Genomic DNA, 16,665 nt, shown 5'->3' with positions numbered 1-16,665 from the left:
AATTGGCGAGTATAGGTTAGACACATAAACGAAATCTGGAAGAATATTTAAAATCGTTGTTTACACTGGTTCCGTGGAAAATATTGTTTTGTTTAGAGTAGTGTTCTATTCAGGAGGCGCTCTGTACATGTAGAACCAGTTTTGGGTCGACTAGAAATTTGTCGTGAACGTGTTTCCTGATCGCGATAGTATTATCTCCATTCAGCTGTGAAATATTGCGAAGCGAGTGACGCCATTAAAATTTCATTCGCAGCAGTCACTTCATCTCGCCAGACGAGACACTTGTGTACCAGACTGTAATTAATATTCTCTAGCCATCCTCTCACAGACCTGCGTCCCTATCATCAATTCCTCCGAGGTCCCCAACCACGACGATCGAACTTCACAAAAAAAGTCGATCGTGGCTCAAGCCCCGGCAACTCAGCGAATCAAGGTCAAATCAGAAGGCGTAAAACTTTCCTCGTCAGCGCCGGGGATATTACGCCGAAATGCTACACAACAGCCACGTCACACGGTTGCCGCTATTCTGGCAAAGGTCAGGTAAAGTCCCATTGACTGGACGTGTAACCCAAGATGACAAGCACCTCACAGAGAAAAGTTCCTCGCGGCCATTTTCTTCTTTTTCCCTAATCCGTTCAGCTTCTGCGGCAGAGGTTCGCCCTACTTATCCCCTAACACAGATATACAGCCTAATCGCCTGCGTACTCGAGTCGAGATTCGACCCAACCCCCCTTATCGCAGTAGTCGAGGTCACTTACAGGGCGAGCGTGTTGGCGGCGTTAGCAACGTCTCCGGGCAGGAAGTTGCCAACCTGCTGGCCGGGTGGCACTTGCTGATGATGATGATGATGATGCTGCGGCTGGACTTGTTGCTGCGCTTGCTGCTGCTGCTGCTGTTGTTGTTGCTGTTGTTGTTGTTGTTGTTGTTGATGATGAGGATGATGAGGATGATGCTGAAAGGCCGTGGCCGTTTGGTGGGAGGGCGAGCTGCCCGCCGGCATCAAATTATACGGCTGATAGAGCAGCTGCGGCTGGGCCTGGGTCGCTGGGCCGGCAGCCGCTAGTAGTACTTGCGTTTGTCCCTGGTGTACGTGATGATTATGATGGTGGTGCGGGTTACCCTGCGTGGCCGTCTGCGGGCTTACCGGAAGGACCGCCATTGCCGCGCCTCCTAGCACCGGTGGCATGCTTCTACCGTCGTCCTCGCTGCGTTCTCGATCACCACACTCGTTCTCTTCATCGCTGGAGCCGCACGCTGAGTTATGGTGCGGCTCATCCTCCCAAGACGCAGCCCTAGGACCGTCGCGAGAGAACGCGAGATATCACCCCGATTGCGTTGATCTTATTCCCTATTGGCACGCTCGTGGGAAAGCGTCACACTGGCGGATTTTCTACGTCCGATGGGCGGACACCAAGCCGCTCACCAACACCACCCAAAACGAATATACCAACCACCACTACTCAACAACAATCACGCACGATATATACGTAATATATAATTAATACATATGTATGTAAATATACATATATGTATTCTTGTAGGTAATAAATAAGCACTCTCGTAACCGGCGTTCGTTCCTAGGTATATCCTTGAGCGTAGAAAACGCCACCGATACGATCACTGCCGAAAAAACAAAACACCACGGACTTTATATCCCCTTTTCTCTTTTATCTTCCCCCTTTTCCTTTCTTTTTTCGCTGTGTAGAGACCGGCAGCACCCTGGCGCGCACTGCGTGCGCACGATGAGATCACTCGTCGCGCGAGAGAGAACCGTACGAACGAACCAGCCACGGGGAACACGATCGGCTACGAAGCTTGCCGAACGGCCACGAACACCCCAGCCTCGCCGACAGAGAGACGTTGATCGACCGACGGAACAATGGTCGCGGGATCCGTTTACTTTTCTGCGTTTTCGTTTCAGTTGGATCTGCCCCCTTTTTCCCTCTTCGCTCTTTATTTCTCTTTTATCAAGAGACGCAGCGCGTGTCCCGACGAAACGATTCGAGCGATTCGAAGCGTTAAAAACGTTGCATCGTAGCCAACCGTTTCAGAACATGGAGATGGAACAAGATATTCTTCGGGGTAATCTTTATCATCCAACAACACCCTGTATTCACGTTAACGCGCGAGGCACCACTAGTCAGCGAAACAATACACCACTACGTTTCTCCGCCTACAGCTGGGGCGAGGAGATCTCTAGCGGTGAGTCCTTAAAGCGACCGTCGTCGACGTATCGGCGCACCGCATCGTAAATCCACCAACAACCGAGCGAACCCAGGCGTTATCGGCTGAAGTGAAAACGCCGCTGTCGCGAATCCCAAAGATGGGAGGGCGGCTCTCTCGCTCCCGTGTGTAGGGTACACTGATTCACACTGGTCGCCTCCGCGGGCACGCACACTCTCGTCGATAAACGATATCCTCTCGCGACAGGGTGGGCGGGCGTGTGGTGGGAGGAGGGACGAGTAAAAAAGTATCCTCTCTCTCGGCAGGGTGTGTGTATTATCCGACAGGCGTGACCCGGAAGAAGAGACAATTTTTCGGGGGACTAGACGCGTACATCCAATGGGGGAGGTGAAACTATGGCCCGTAACACGTTCTCACACACACACACGCGCGCACAGATTTACACACGCAAAGGAGAGAACACGACGCGGATCGAGATCAGATCGCGTCGAAGGCCGCTACTCTACTGCGGCAACGAGGAAAGTTCGCCCCCCACCACGCCCACGAGCAAACTTCCCCGACGTGTTCTCCCCTGAACCCTCTCCACAGCCAGTGCTGCCCCCCCCCCCCCCCCCCAAATCCCGCCATCGGCCCGAGGAGAGCCCCCCACTCGAGTAGACCACCACTACGTCGGTCTGCTCCCTTCCCGTCGACACCCACAGTTCCACCTAACGTCGCTGCCCCTCCATGCCCCTCCATGTCCCGCCAATCCCCGCCTCCCGCCTCACTGATCGTTCGACGCTTCGTCCTTCTCGCGTTCTCGTTACCGTCTAGCCTCCTCGCTCACTTCCACGGGAAAACGTTTCTCTTTCTTCGTGTGTCGGAGGCGCGTACGCGCGAGCGAGCGAGCGAGCGACCGACAGACCGACCGATAGAAGGCGAAGCAAACTCGAGACCGCGGCCAACTCGACCACGACCACACTACGATCGCCGGCGAAAAAATATATTCCGCGTGCATTCACGTACACGTGCTCGCGCGAGCCAGCCTCGGACCTCTCCGCCCCAACTACCTATGGTTTTTGCCAGCGGCGAAAACGCGCGACTCTGCCGAGAGACTGAACCACCGCCGATCTAGCTACCCTCCCGCTTTCAGAGACAGGAACGTTCATCGTCGTTAATGAACCGCGAAACACCTTTCCACGCACGAAATTGTGTGACGTTTTCGTCCTCTGCTCGCGTAATTGCGCCAGACTTTGAACGGTACCCCGACGGAGAAAAAAATCAGCATTTCCGAGCTCCCGGGGTCTAGTTCCAGAGTTCGTGGATGGAATATTGATAGAGCTGGTTTGGACCTCCCTAGTTGAATTTCGGATGTTTGACCTTTTTCTATTCATTTTGGGGAACGCGGTGCTTTAGGAAACTTTAGTAATAACTGAAACTGTAACCGGACTTTAGATGTTTAGGCATATTCGCAGTATTAAATACCAATCTATATAACAGGAACAGTCAGTAAAATTGGGTCGGACAAAGTAAAAGACATTGAACACATCAAATGACTGATAAACTTCTCTGTAGCTACATCTTTCCCAGAGATTTTACTGCGGATACAGTTCAAAAAGATTCGAGGAAGTCTCTTTCATCCCAAAAATACGTGAGGAATATACTCACGGTCGAAGGAGAAACGGCTTTACGACGCGCATTACTATCGCACGAAGTCCTGTGCCAGGATCACCGACCGCGCGTATTTATACATCCAGCTCTGGCAGCGCTTCCGACGCGAGAATAATTCCCTGTCGGTTGTTCGCTCGGCCCCGTGCTTTTCGATTCTGCCCGCATGGTTGCGTTTTATGGTACGCTTTGCGGTTGTCCTTGCTCTCGGCACCAAGATGGACGCGCTCGATCCACGCAGTCGGTCACGTAGCTCGCTCACGCATTTCTCGTTTACGTGGTCGTCGCGCGCGGCCGTCCTCGTCTTCGTCTCCTTCTTTTTCTTCGTCTCCCGTCTTCGTCTTCCCTCTCGTCTCCCGTCTTCGTCTCCCGTCTTCTGCCTATCCGCTGCTTCCGTCTGTGTTCATTGGCATGCGAACGCGTTACGTAAAGCAAAATTATTTTCCACAGACGGCGGTTCGAACAGGTATCCGCGCGAGCAGAGTATCGAGTCAAGAGAGACCGTTTCGCCGCGGACCGATTTTATCGCGACCGGGAAACGTGGGAGTTACACATGGCAGGCAATCGTGCGACTCGATCTCGCGGCGGACTTTCATATACCGACCGGGAGGGCCGCGAAGGAAAGTAAACCGTGACACTTTTCGCCATCGAATCCTCCCGTTTTCTCCGCTTCGCTAAACCGTAAACCCGAACCAGCTCGACCGAACACCGTCCTTTTCCTTCTTTCCCCTCCACTTTTCTTCGCCCGCCAGTTCGCGGTACCTCGTTGCGACCGATACTTTAATAACTGGGCCGCCGTATCTATTCATCCTGACGGATTAAAGAGAAATTCTTCCGCTAATAGTTACCGTAGGATAAAAATGAAATGTAAGTGGCATTCTTGGTTTTTGCGATCTCACGTTTGTGGACTGCATGCTGCTCGGGGATATGGGAAAACGGCGAAGTTGCTGAGGGTCTGGTGAAAATTTTTATTATTGCCACGTCAGTGCGGTCGTGACACAATTGCTTGTTCCGAAGTGGAAATAAACTTTTATAGCTAGATGTATGGATTTAGTGACACTAAAGATGTGGACCTATGTAACGGGACAAGGTTAAAGGGATAATTCTACAAGAATCCATGTCAAAATCAATGTTCTGTTTAATTATTCAAGCCTTTAAAACCTCAAAACATCATGGTAATTTTCGCGAGACCGTTCCTCTTCAATAGCATTATTGAGAAATGTGGAGTCATCGCGAGGAATGCTTTCGTCGCTCCAGGTGGTAATAACCGATTGTCGGCTTATCGCTCGAAAACAAGTCGTAAAACCTAATTGTGGACACGACGGCGTGTAGTCGATGACCCCGGAGAGTAAGCTCGCCCGTGCGCGCGCGAGCGCGAGGTCCACACGATCGACACACCGGCGTGCACTCGTTATTGCCGGATGACTAATGTTTTGTGCCCATTAGTCATTCCAGCGCGGCTTAGCATTCTGCCGGTGGCGGCCGGAGAGCGGCGGCGTTTTGCGGGAATCGATATACAGGCGGTTCGCCTTCCATCCGCCGCTCGAATGTGAATTCCAGGTCGTTGCGGGGGAGAACGTTCGCGATTCCCGTTCCAAGCTTGATCGAGACAATTGGAGTGCCAAGAATTAGAATGGTATCAGTCACACGGAGGGCGCTGACGTCAAACAGTGTAAATCATACTTCCATTTTAAACATTTAACGAGTATTCCTATCATTATGACCTTCGGATAATAATACTATTGTGTTACTACCCTTGCACTTAATAAATTATACAGATACTGCGGCAATTGCTTTATCAACTGTTAAATTGTAACGACGGAAACTATTTTTAATTACTTCTGGACAATCCAAGTGACACATGTTCCATGGATAAGTAACTTTCACCTTAAAGGAAAACACAAGGAGTATTTTCCTTGGTAAACACGTATTTAGAGCCCAATTCAATTATAGAATACCATGTTTCATGAAAATTGAATTAAAATAGAAAGCAACGGTGATCAGTCTTAGGAGAAAAAGAATCCTCTGACACTTTTTGAAACATGTTACCATGATTCACAGCATGCCAATTACTCGCGAATCACGGATTGCGTAATGCGAATGTTAAGACAATGAAGAGAAAAATAGAAAGGGAAAGAAAAAAAGGTCGATCGGGCCCCAGTGGTGTCTCCGGGAACTCCGAGGAGCGTTCCCGCCTATTTGAAATCGTTTGACCTCCATACGCGCGCTGGATGCACGCGCTCCGGGCTGCCTCATGTTTCTTCCATTCGAGAGAGCCGGTATCGCGCTATGAATAAATGGATCTCGATGAATTTCAAATGCCGAGCTAAGACCCTCGTGTTCCCGCTCTCCGACGGGAGAGCCGATCGCCGAGGACCGATCCGCGGAATCCCCGATCTCCGGGAGATTCTGCTCCAGTGACATAGGATTGAGATGTAAGATGTTCTAGAGCGGGTTAAGAGATAGGATTATTCTGAATCTGAAGAGACAGCGGAAATATGGAAGAAAATTTGTTCAGTAGAAAAGATGAAGGACGAGTATCGAATTTGAAGACTGAGTATCGAATCTATATTGAAACTTTTAAGTGGACGATTCGCTGCATTCGCTGAATGTGTATGGATGTCAGGAGTCTAATTACATCGTCCAGGCTCCAAATTTACACATAGCAAAGTGGGCAACTTTCCCTGCTCATAGTTTCTAAAATAAAAACAATTCTCCGGTGCAGTACCAATTAATCGAATTGCCAAACCACCTAGAATTAAACTGAAAATTCCACTTTCTAAATCGCTTCTCCAATTCATACGATTAAACGGTTAACGAGGTCCATTACAGTATTCAAAACAATTTTCGCATACAAAATCATTCTGCTCTCCGTATCAGTGTGCTAGACCTCGATCCGCACAGCGATAAACAAGCGGAAATTACCGGCGCGCGTAACTAGAAACGCGCCGATGGAAGCTGGTCCCCACACGGGAATTAATCGCGAGCGGAGAAAGACGTACGGCCTGTTATTCCGGCAGATCTATTTAATCCGAGGAACAAACAAGATGTATCCAGGCTGTCGGTGAATAATGGCGCGCCGCGTGGAAACTGGCGACGCGGCGTGCACCGGTGTCCATCGCGGTCTGCCCATGGAGCGGATCCGAGAGGAACTCGGGCTCGTTTGGTTTATGTAACGCGGCCGTGCGCAGGGACATTAATGCCCGTTCCGAGCTGTGTTTCTGTCGTCTCCCGCATTCCCGGCAGCTGGCCTGCCCGTTTTGCATGTGCACACGCACACGCGGCTGCATCCTTCACGCCCGCCTGCCCGCGTCCCTCCGGTGTACGCGTGTTGTCCACCTCCCGCACGCTTGCTTGCTTGCTTACTCGCTCACTCACTCGCTCGTTCTCCGCGTTCAAGGACAGAACGCCCGCAGGATTGCGCCGCATCGATCGCGTTTCGTCTCGATTCGTATAGACCGCGAATCTCTGCAATACGAATTCTCATGGTTGAATGCAACGTTGGTTATCGGCTGTCCAGTTCTTTGTTTATTGCTTTGGTACGTTGGTATTGTAGTGGGTTGACAATCGAGTAGTAATTTGCGAGTATTGTTCAGCAATTATTGCATTAAATTGCAAACGTTGTTCATTCAGAGAGATCTATGTATTTGTTCATAAATTTAGCTGCAATACAAGGGCACAGCTAGAGTATTGCAAGCGATTTGAAGATAACGTAGGCCTGACCTGAACTGCATTCTCAAGCAGTATAACTAAGTAAAACGAGAAAAATAACGATTACGTTTGATCTCGTCTGAGACTTTCATCAGCTTGATCAATTAAAAACACACTGCGTGCGTTGAGAAGTTGTTCGGTTACTTCAATGGTCTTACCTCTTTGTTACATAGTTGGTTTCAAAATTAGCAGATAATATTCAACCGAAAGAACGTCAACATCTAGCCAGGCCCGCCGGCTTCGTGGTTATCCTTATTCACGGTTCGGGACACGTACGATTGGCTTATCGTCGGGAATGTGCAACACCGTCATTTTTCTGTCGATGTCACCGGTGACCTTGCCGCTTCAGCTATGCCAGCCAGCGTGTACACGCGTGCCGCGAGAGTCCCGGTTAGAATTCCCCGCAGCCCGTGGATCGATAAGCTGGCTCGCATATTTCTCGCTCGGTCGCTCGCTTCGTTTGATAAGAAACCTATCGGCTGGAGTCATCGTGCTTTTTCAGAGGCAATGCACGACACGCGAAATAATTGCTTCGATGAACTCGCATGACCTCGCGAAATCGACGGAGTCGTTTAAAAGTCTGACGTCAGTCGTCCGGTCACGGTAGCAATGAAATTTTGGAGCTTTGATGAAAAGTGAAGGGAATCGTGCCAATCCTTGGCAGTTTGCGTCTTGGAGTGTCATAGCCGCCCATAAAGAATCGACGCCATTAACCTATATATCTCCAGATAATCTGGTAGAGTGAAAACTCTATTAGAGATTCAATCAGATAAACTACAGTTCAACTAGTACAACGATGGCATTTAACTCCGACGCAACGAGGAAAATATAAAATTCACATTTATCGAATCAAGTTTGAAATCTGCATCACGAGTTCAACAGAATATTACAATAGCTAAACCTATAGTTTAGCATATTCGTCTATAACCTGCACAGTTAGTTTTCACCTTAACTGAAGACCTTGTTACAACACTATCGAAAGAGATATATTTCAACAAATTACTGCCAGTTAATTCTTCGCAACTAGTTTAACTTCGTACGAGTTGGAAAATAGAATAGGAAATGTCGAGTGCGAATGAACGACACAAAACTGATCAGACTAAAAGAACTCCAAACGTTATAAGTACACACCGCAGGGAATCGTTTAAAGCCTCGCCAATTAGAATCTCTCATTTCGTTGGATCAAAAAAAAAAAAAAAAGCGGAGAACAAACATTCGTAGCGTTAGAAATTAAATGGTCCTGTGAGGCAGAAAGTCGCGATTAATCGGGCCGCGGGGGCGGTAGGTGGGGACGATCTGTTTACCGTAGCGGGCGGAATCGCGCGAAACAGCTGCGTGGCACAGAAACGCGGCGCGTCACCGATAAAAGCGGAGGGAATAAGTAAATTGGAAACACGGCTCGGTTCCGTCGCAATAAACGATAAATGGCCTTGATCGAGGTTGAGCCTTGCACACATGGACACGATCGGGAGACAGGGAGACACGCGCACGTATACACGTGGCCGGGGTGCAGACGTACACGCACACAGGTCTCACGCAATGGCCGAGGCAGCGGCGTTCACGTGCGCGCCGAGCACAAAAGCCCTTTGTACGCGTCCTGAACCGGTGGACTATCGATTTTATCTGGTTGCCGGAGCTTCTGCGAGTGTCCATGGAACGCAGCCACTCACAGCCCCAGGTATTTCACCCCGTTTCTGCACCTTTTCCCCTCGTTTAATGCACTTTCCATCGCGGCTCCCAAGGTTTTGCTCGTCTTCACCCCCGCAAGCTTCTCTCTACTTGCGCAAAGCTTCTGGCCATTTTATAGCTGCTCTGCATTCGGATGGATTTCAACGTGACGATAGGCTTCCCAGTTCTCATCCGCGCGGCGGTACTCTCGCCTGGTTAGACGAAACTTTGAAAATCCCTTGGTTTTATCATTCTTCTTTGCGGTTGTTCGGTAATGTCAAAATTGTATTAGTGCAGTAGAATTATTTTCAATAATTTTGCATTAACAAGTTGCGAAGAATATAACTATCTTTTGACTGAAAGAGTATCATTTGAAAAAGTACGCTACTGATATGCCAATGTTCCAATTTTTAAATTTGTGTATAGAAGTTGCTTCATTACATAGAATGATGTATGTTCTACTTACGAAGTTCAAGGTATAAAAAACGACTCACAACCTGTCTACAAATATAACGGAACAGTCGGACACGAATTTATATACATCAATAAATTATTGGACTGGTTTATTCGTTTCTACTACACGAGTTCCTTATCGTTAGACACATTACTCTTGAAAGCTAAACGATTAACATTTTCAAAAAATAATACCTCGAAGCAATAGAAAAATTGAATTCCATAAGTACACCGTTTGTCTGTAACTTCAAAACCATCCCGACCCACTACACTTCGAAACCTGTCCCACCAAATCCACCCCCAGATTCCTCGAAACTGCCATCCGACATTCGTCGCGTAAGCCGCATAACGCGCGTACCTAGCGTCAACGTTTCGTAACGCGATTTATGTAATCGGGCCGGGCCGAGCCAGGCCGTGAGTTACACGGATCGATTAAACCGGGTAAGTTGCAGACAAAAGAGCACACGTGTATATTCATGCCCCTGTGCATGTTCATGTGCAAGCCGTGAGGTCGGTGAAAAGTTTGTTCCGTAATTTTCAGCCGATGCACGGCTACGACCGTAAAAGAGGGTTTATAGAGCCGAGGTTAAGAGCCAGTGACGTGTTCGAATGGGAATGGCGGTCGCGCTGGCCAGAGAAAAACCATGGATGTCTCGGTACGCGGACGCGTAGAGCCGACGCCGCTGGATTAGCTTCACTTGCACAACCTTCGGCCCAGTAATTGTGGGGTTGACAAACGTCTGGCCTGTCGAGCGATACCGGGGCGAGCTAGAGCAAGTGCGAGCGCGCGCGTGCGTTCCCTTATGCATGAGCCCCCGGGGTTACGTCGACTCGGCAACTTTGATGGGCTAGCATCGTCTCCAATCATAAGTTCGCCCAGCGAAGAAACGGCCGCGAACGGGAGACGAGCACCGAGGCCCGCGCACGCGGAACAAGTTTTTAAGTTTGCTGCCGTGTAATCGACTTTCGTCGCCGGTGAAACTTGTTCTTGCCGGCGGGCCGAACGCTCTCGCAGAACACACCGCTTGGCCGAACTTCGATCGGCCGCGCCTCTCGTGGAAAAGAACTGGTCGTTAAACAACCAGTTGGAATACTCGGTTCATAGAATAGCGCTTCTGGCGCTGGAAGTCATAGACACGAGTTCATCTTGGAGTTTAGTGGAGTCTTGAAGGTCTATAGAGTTTCATTGGTGGATAACATGGAGTTCTTCGAATGAAGGGACAAACGTGGCCAGCGTGTTTGAAAATGTGATTCTGAATAGAGGATCTTGTAAAGGGTGATACAGACAGGCTTCAGGGGATTATAGAACTCGTCGGGAATAGCAGAAAGTTTCTAATCGATGGAGTATGAAGTAAAAGTACGGTAGAACTTCTAAAGAGAATAAAAGTTAGTCCAATTTCCTATCGCTCGAATTGCTGTTTAAATTGCTATACTCAACCGAAGAACGATAGCCTTGAATATTTCAGTGAAGTTTGTCAAATTCGAACGGCAATTGTTATAGAGGAAGCTTTCGCGGAACACAGGAAACAGGGCATCCTTGCAAAGTTTAATCGGCGCGTGCTCGCGAGGGTAACGAGCACCCGCGGCAGTCAACTTCGGAATTCGGCGGAATCGAATTTTCTCGTGGGCTCGTTAGCCCGCAACAGAAAGTTACCGGGCTCGTTAGCGCGCTTCTAATTTCCTCCCGCGGGTTCTCCGCTCCGGCGCGAGCCTTCTTGGAGATTCCGGCAGCCTTCGCCGGCATTCCACGCGAATTCACCGAATCACGACCTTGACGAAGGATCCGCCTCTAGCCTCGAGTTCCATGAAACTTGTGGGAGAATTCGACACGCTCGGGTATATTGTGCTGCTTGCCTCCGGGACCATGCCATGACCTCACCAATACAAGCCGTTTTCGAGGCGAGAGAGTCGAGAGTTCGAAGAACCAGCTCCACGCATAGATGGAGAGAGAGGATCAGAGAGAAAGGAAAGAGCACCACCCACGGTCTTCCCTTTCCGCCTTCGCAGCTCGTCTTTCGACCTCGTCGCAGCGAATTCACCTAGAATCGTCTACCTTGTCTCGCAGCAGCAGCTGAGCAACAAGTCATTCGACCGCTAACGAACCGAGTTCCACCGAAACCACGGCGAGGAAACCTGCGGCGCGGCAACGACCGGTTACCGAGCGTGGGCGTCTCCTCTCGGCTCGCTTCATTGGCGAAGATTCGTTCCGCGAACCGATCCGTTGCCTTCTCTGATCACCGAGGGAGAAAGCCAACGAACAAGCGAAACGGTTTTGTGGTTGAACGGAAGATCGGAAAATGACTGGTTGTGATGTCATTAGGATTTGGAGCTAGGAATTCCGCATCTTTGAGAGGAGTTTATGTTTTAAGTAATTAATGAAAAAATATAGTAATAATATTCGAGATGAGTAGCGTAGCAGATGTATAAGAGAATTTTCGAGTCACGCTTGTAGGAAAACTTTGTCACAGTTTTTTCCTACTATAAACCAGTATATTCATCTATTTATTCATAATGCATGTTCGTCTATCAGCCCATAAACGCCATAAAGGACAAACACAACGACCCTATCCGTCCAAATTGATATTTATTTTACTTTCTGTTTATCGTTCGCCGCCACCAGTCAGCGCGCCACTTAATCCATTCATTCTATGTACCACCGAAGGAACTAAGTAAATAAACATCGCATCATATGAAAGCCCACAGACATCGTCCCGACCAATTATCCTCGAGCAGGCAATTTGGTTCGTCCCACACAAGGATGCCAGTCCATGCGTGTTCTCGAAAGCAGAGACTCATTTTCTCCGAATTGCCAGTGAAACGCGGGTTGTCCCGTAGCTGTCGGTGCCTTCGAATCTGTTCCCGTTGTGTCGGCGGAAGGGCAGATGCACGGATCGTTATTTCCAAGATGGCCGACAGCCCACTCTCGACACGTGACCCCGGCGGTGCGTGTGTGCTTCCTCGACGAGGCGCACGAACCAGAAAACCTGCACCGAACGGCGCGGACTCGATTTTCTTGCCTCCTCCGCTGTCAGCGGACTTTGTTGCGAGAAAACCGCACGAATACCTTCGCCTCGAATTCCCACAACTGTCCGCACGATTCTTTTTCCCTTCCCGTTTAGCTACCTCGTTTCGCGTGGGACACCCATTGTGCGCGCCGCTGCGAATACCGACAGGGTGCGACCTGTGCAAGCGGAGTTACACAATTTTCAGGTAACTGGTCTGTACAGGTTGTACCATAAGATGTGGGATCAGCTTCAAGAGTGGATGGGTACATAGAAATGACGGTGGAGATTTTGAAGGTGTGCCATATTTTATCTTGGAAGTTTTAGCTAATATTGGAGTTTAATAATAGGCAACTGCTTAGCTTCTTGGTGTGAAGAGTGCAAGCTTGTAGATTAGGTAGCTATTTAGAGTACCTGTTTTGAAGGCAGGTAATTGCAAGATATTGATACTTAAAAATGTCTGCATTATTGAAACCGGAACAGATGTTCATAATGAACTTTCCATTGTTTTGGTATCCTTACCCTATTCATGAACTGAGTTCTACATGTTAAGGAACACCTTGTACAATCCGCGCGGGAACTAGTCATCGGTCAAACGCGCACCAGTTTGAAAGCTTCAGCAGAAGTTGTGAGACTGGAGGAGAAGAAAACCGCTTCGCCGGTTATTGCGTCTCTAATCGGCAGTATTGATCGTTAACCGGCGAATAAATATCAGCCGTTGAATGCAACGCGTCGTGACGGATGATTCAAGACACTCTTCCCGCCGGGTTTTCAGTCTTGTCCGAGGCTCCGACTAATTAATTGTCCTTATCGAACACCTCGCGGCAAAGAGATTGATATTTCCCGGATCCTCGTGACCCCGCGATGTTGCTGCTATTACTTAAGATACGCGTAAAGCATTCCACGCGTTACTTCCGTGGTTGGATCGTTACTGATCTCGCATCTGGAACCTATACCACCGAAAATATATTCCTTCGGCGGAGGACGATCAACGTAAATTCTATGTCACGTGTCTCGTAAACTGAGAGAAACTACGAGTAGGACTTTCCGCGGTTATGAGTCAGTGGTGAGGAATACTGCAGTAGTTATTCTGGTGCACTGTCGTGGATATTGAAATTGTATATGAAATAGTGAACCTTAATTACTACGGCCATACCCTAGAGTTACAAAAGTTATTTTTCTTTCCAATTCTAGCAAAGACACCACAAAGAAGTAGTAATTAATACTTCATAGATATACATTTCCATCGAACCACGTTTTCCATAATTCATAGTCCCAAGCGTATCACATTCAACAGAAATCTGGTTCCATCGAAGAGCCCCGCAAGATCCACCAAACGATCAGCAATAATCCCAAACCCCACCGTCTCTAATCAACCAGCGGCCATTGTTTTCGACGAAGACGTACCGGGCGTAGGGTAAGAAATAATCGCGGCAAGTCGCCGAGCAAAAAAACGCGCCGAAAACTTTCCCCATTAACCAGCCCCGGTGGCTTTCGTGCGAGCTGCGTCGGCGCTGGCAGCTACCGAGGGGAAGGAAAAAAAGAAGTCTCGTTCCGTGAGGTCTCTCCGCGGACACGAGTGTGTGCACCAGCCTCTCACGCACACGCTTCCTGCATTGTTAGTTGGTATGGATCGCCGGCGAACGAGCCCCTTTTATTATTACCATTTGTTGCCGCGTACGTGTTTCCTGCTACGTCGCCCAACACACGCCCGTAGCGGCCGAGCATGAACCTCTCTCTCCGTCGCCAGTCCCGTTCTCCCTCGCGCGCTTGGCCCTCCTCGTATTCCCTAGCTCGCGGCCTTCGTGTGCTCTAGCCTCGCCACCCTTTTTCTCCTTTCCCCGTTTCGCCAACGAGCTTTTCACCCGACGTATGCGCGACGTCGTCCATACCAAATGACCCATATATTCCCTGAGAATGTTTCGGAAAAATAACGCGAACGCGTTCACTCTGCCTCTCGATCCCTTTATCCTCGGCCAGTTCCCTGGGAATGTTTCGTACCGCTTCGTGGCATCTTCCATTTTATCATGGACACACTCGGCATTTAACCAGGTAGCTGTGTTTGACGAACACTTGTACACACCTGTCACCTTGAAACTCGAGATAACCGAAAGATAATAAAAAGAAATATACCTACATATCATTGACTCTTCGTTTCAATCGATGACGCTATTGCGACTATGATATGTACTTTTTTTACTCGACCGAAAGTGATTTTTCAATGGCAACCTTGAATATCCAACCTGTAATAAATAATTCCCGCGGAATATTCTAGACGAGAGAAATATCCGATTCGCCCCGGCATGATTCCGCGAGAAATTTAACTGTGCATCAAAGCGCGGCCCGCTGGAAATAACTTCGCGCTCGGTCGTTATACTAAAAATACAGTGACTCACAAGTTTGTTCGCGGGACGCTGTCGTATTTCTTTGTCGCGGCTGACACACGAAATCTGAAACTTTTTTTCAGATCGTCCGGGAGACGGTGAAAGTGATGGCAGCGAGAAGAAATCGCGGGGATATCTTACGCTTGATCGCGATTTCGAAGAAACACTCGAGTCATCGTATACTCATCAGCATTCTTGGATGACGACAATTCAAATTTCAGCGATTCCTGGTTGATAATTGTTAAGTATAGGTCACGACCTTCTCCTATCAGCCTTGAATGAGTCCCAGGATATGCAATCGGTTGAAAACTCTCCCTTGAAATTGGAGAGCTCCGCTCCCTGCGAAAGGTCCTCATGTTTCGAAAAGCGTCAGAAACGCAAACGCACGGTTACGACCGGTTGGTCCTGTCCGATCGATCCAACCTGTCGCGGGACCGGTTCGCAGGGTGCAGGACGGACGAGCGGCGGTTCCGCGGGCACGAGAAGCGAGGACGTCGACCAGCGCACGGCTGACGACACACTTCCTCGCTGCTTTCTTCCTGGCCGGGCTCGCACTGACTGAATGGCGAATCCGCGCGAAGGAATTCTTTTGTTCCGTCATTCATTGTCAGCCCCGGTTATTATGTAATGACTGGAAGAAGGAACGCGCGACGGGTCTCCGACCGGGCTTATCGATTGGACGCTCCGCGTGCGCTCGCATGAGAACGGAGAAAAACGCGAACCGGGGAAAAGGAGCTAATTGATAGGCGGCTGCAGGAAACCTGTCCGGTAGCCTTTCTTCCTCTTCAGCTTCCGAAACGTTTCTCACAGTGCATGGGGAGAACTCTCGAGGGACATTCATTTTTTTGCACTAGTATAATGATTACAGGAAATACAAAAAGGCAGTAGAATCTTTCAAACAGATACAATTTTGCCGGTGCATGTGGCTTGGTGGCTTTTGTAAATGCTTTTGTTCAATATCTACCGAAAAGATTGCAATATTCTATCTATTAGTCAATAATCCTCGTATACAACGTCAACTGGTGATACGTCCCACTCCCTCGTCAATGACAGATGCACCATCAGTCGCCCAGAATTCGTCCACCAGCGAACAGACGTTCGTCCAGGTCAGCACAGAGTTTCACGGAGACTGCTCCGGTTTGAGTTGGCCGACGAGTGGCGGGTTGGGGTCGTCTGGGTTAGGTCGAGGTGTGTCGACGCACAGTGAACTGTGAGGCGTCGTCGTCCGCGGCGGGAAGACGCGGAGGCGTCCAGAACGGAGGAGGAGGAAGGGATCGGTTGCGCGCGATGCAACCGCGCGTAGGACCGACGACGACAGCGGCGGAGAAGCGGGAGGAGAAGTCGACGATGGTGGTGCTGCACGGGGAAGGTGAAGGAAGAGAAGAAGATAGGAAAAAAGCAGCTCGTTAAGGCATGACCTTTAGCGGCGGGAACGTGGGAGGTTATAATACACTTAGTGCACGGTTTCGTTTATCGTCGAGAGAGCCGTGGAGGTTTTGTTGCGCTATGAATGCAGGTCGTAGCGGGCTGCATGCTCGACTGCGAGGTTTGAGGGGTGCGGGGAGTTGGACGGTTCCTCCGGGGTGGGCGGAGGCGAGGAGCCGCGGTGCGGAGAG

General features: G+C 49.5%; 2 protein-coding genes across 5 annotated transcripts in view; both read right to left on the bottom strand.

The window, feature by feature from the left end:
• Kdm3 (Lysine demethylase 3) overlaps positions 1-16,665 on the bottom strand; it is a 273,649-nt gene that overhangs the window by 62,920 nt on the left and 194,064 nt on the right. The gene's annotated exons all lie outside the window — the stretch shown is intronic.
• On the bottom strand, positions 36-2,697 carry LOC143174691 (uncharacterized). Its single transcript, XM_076368968.1, has 2 exons — positions 759-2,697; positions 36-671 (listed from the first exon to the last, which is right to left on the bottom strand). Exons 1-2 carry the CDS (start codon positions 1,184-1,186, stop codon positions 665-667), a joined length of 435 nt encoding a protein of 144 aa, XP_076225083.1. The 5' UTR covers positions 1,187-2,697; the 3' UTR covers positions 36-664.

Source organism: Nomia melanderi, chromosome 1 (assembly GCF_051020985.1).
Source record: "Nomia melanderi isolate GNS246 chromosome 1, iyNomMela1, whole genome shotgun sequence".
In the NCBI taxonomy this organism is placed as follows: domain Eukaryota; kingdom Metazoa; phylum Arthropoda; class Insecta; order Hymenoptera; family Halictidae; genus Nomia; species Nomia melanderi.
This window is presented reverse-complemented; position numbering and strand designations above follow the sequence as displayed.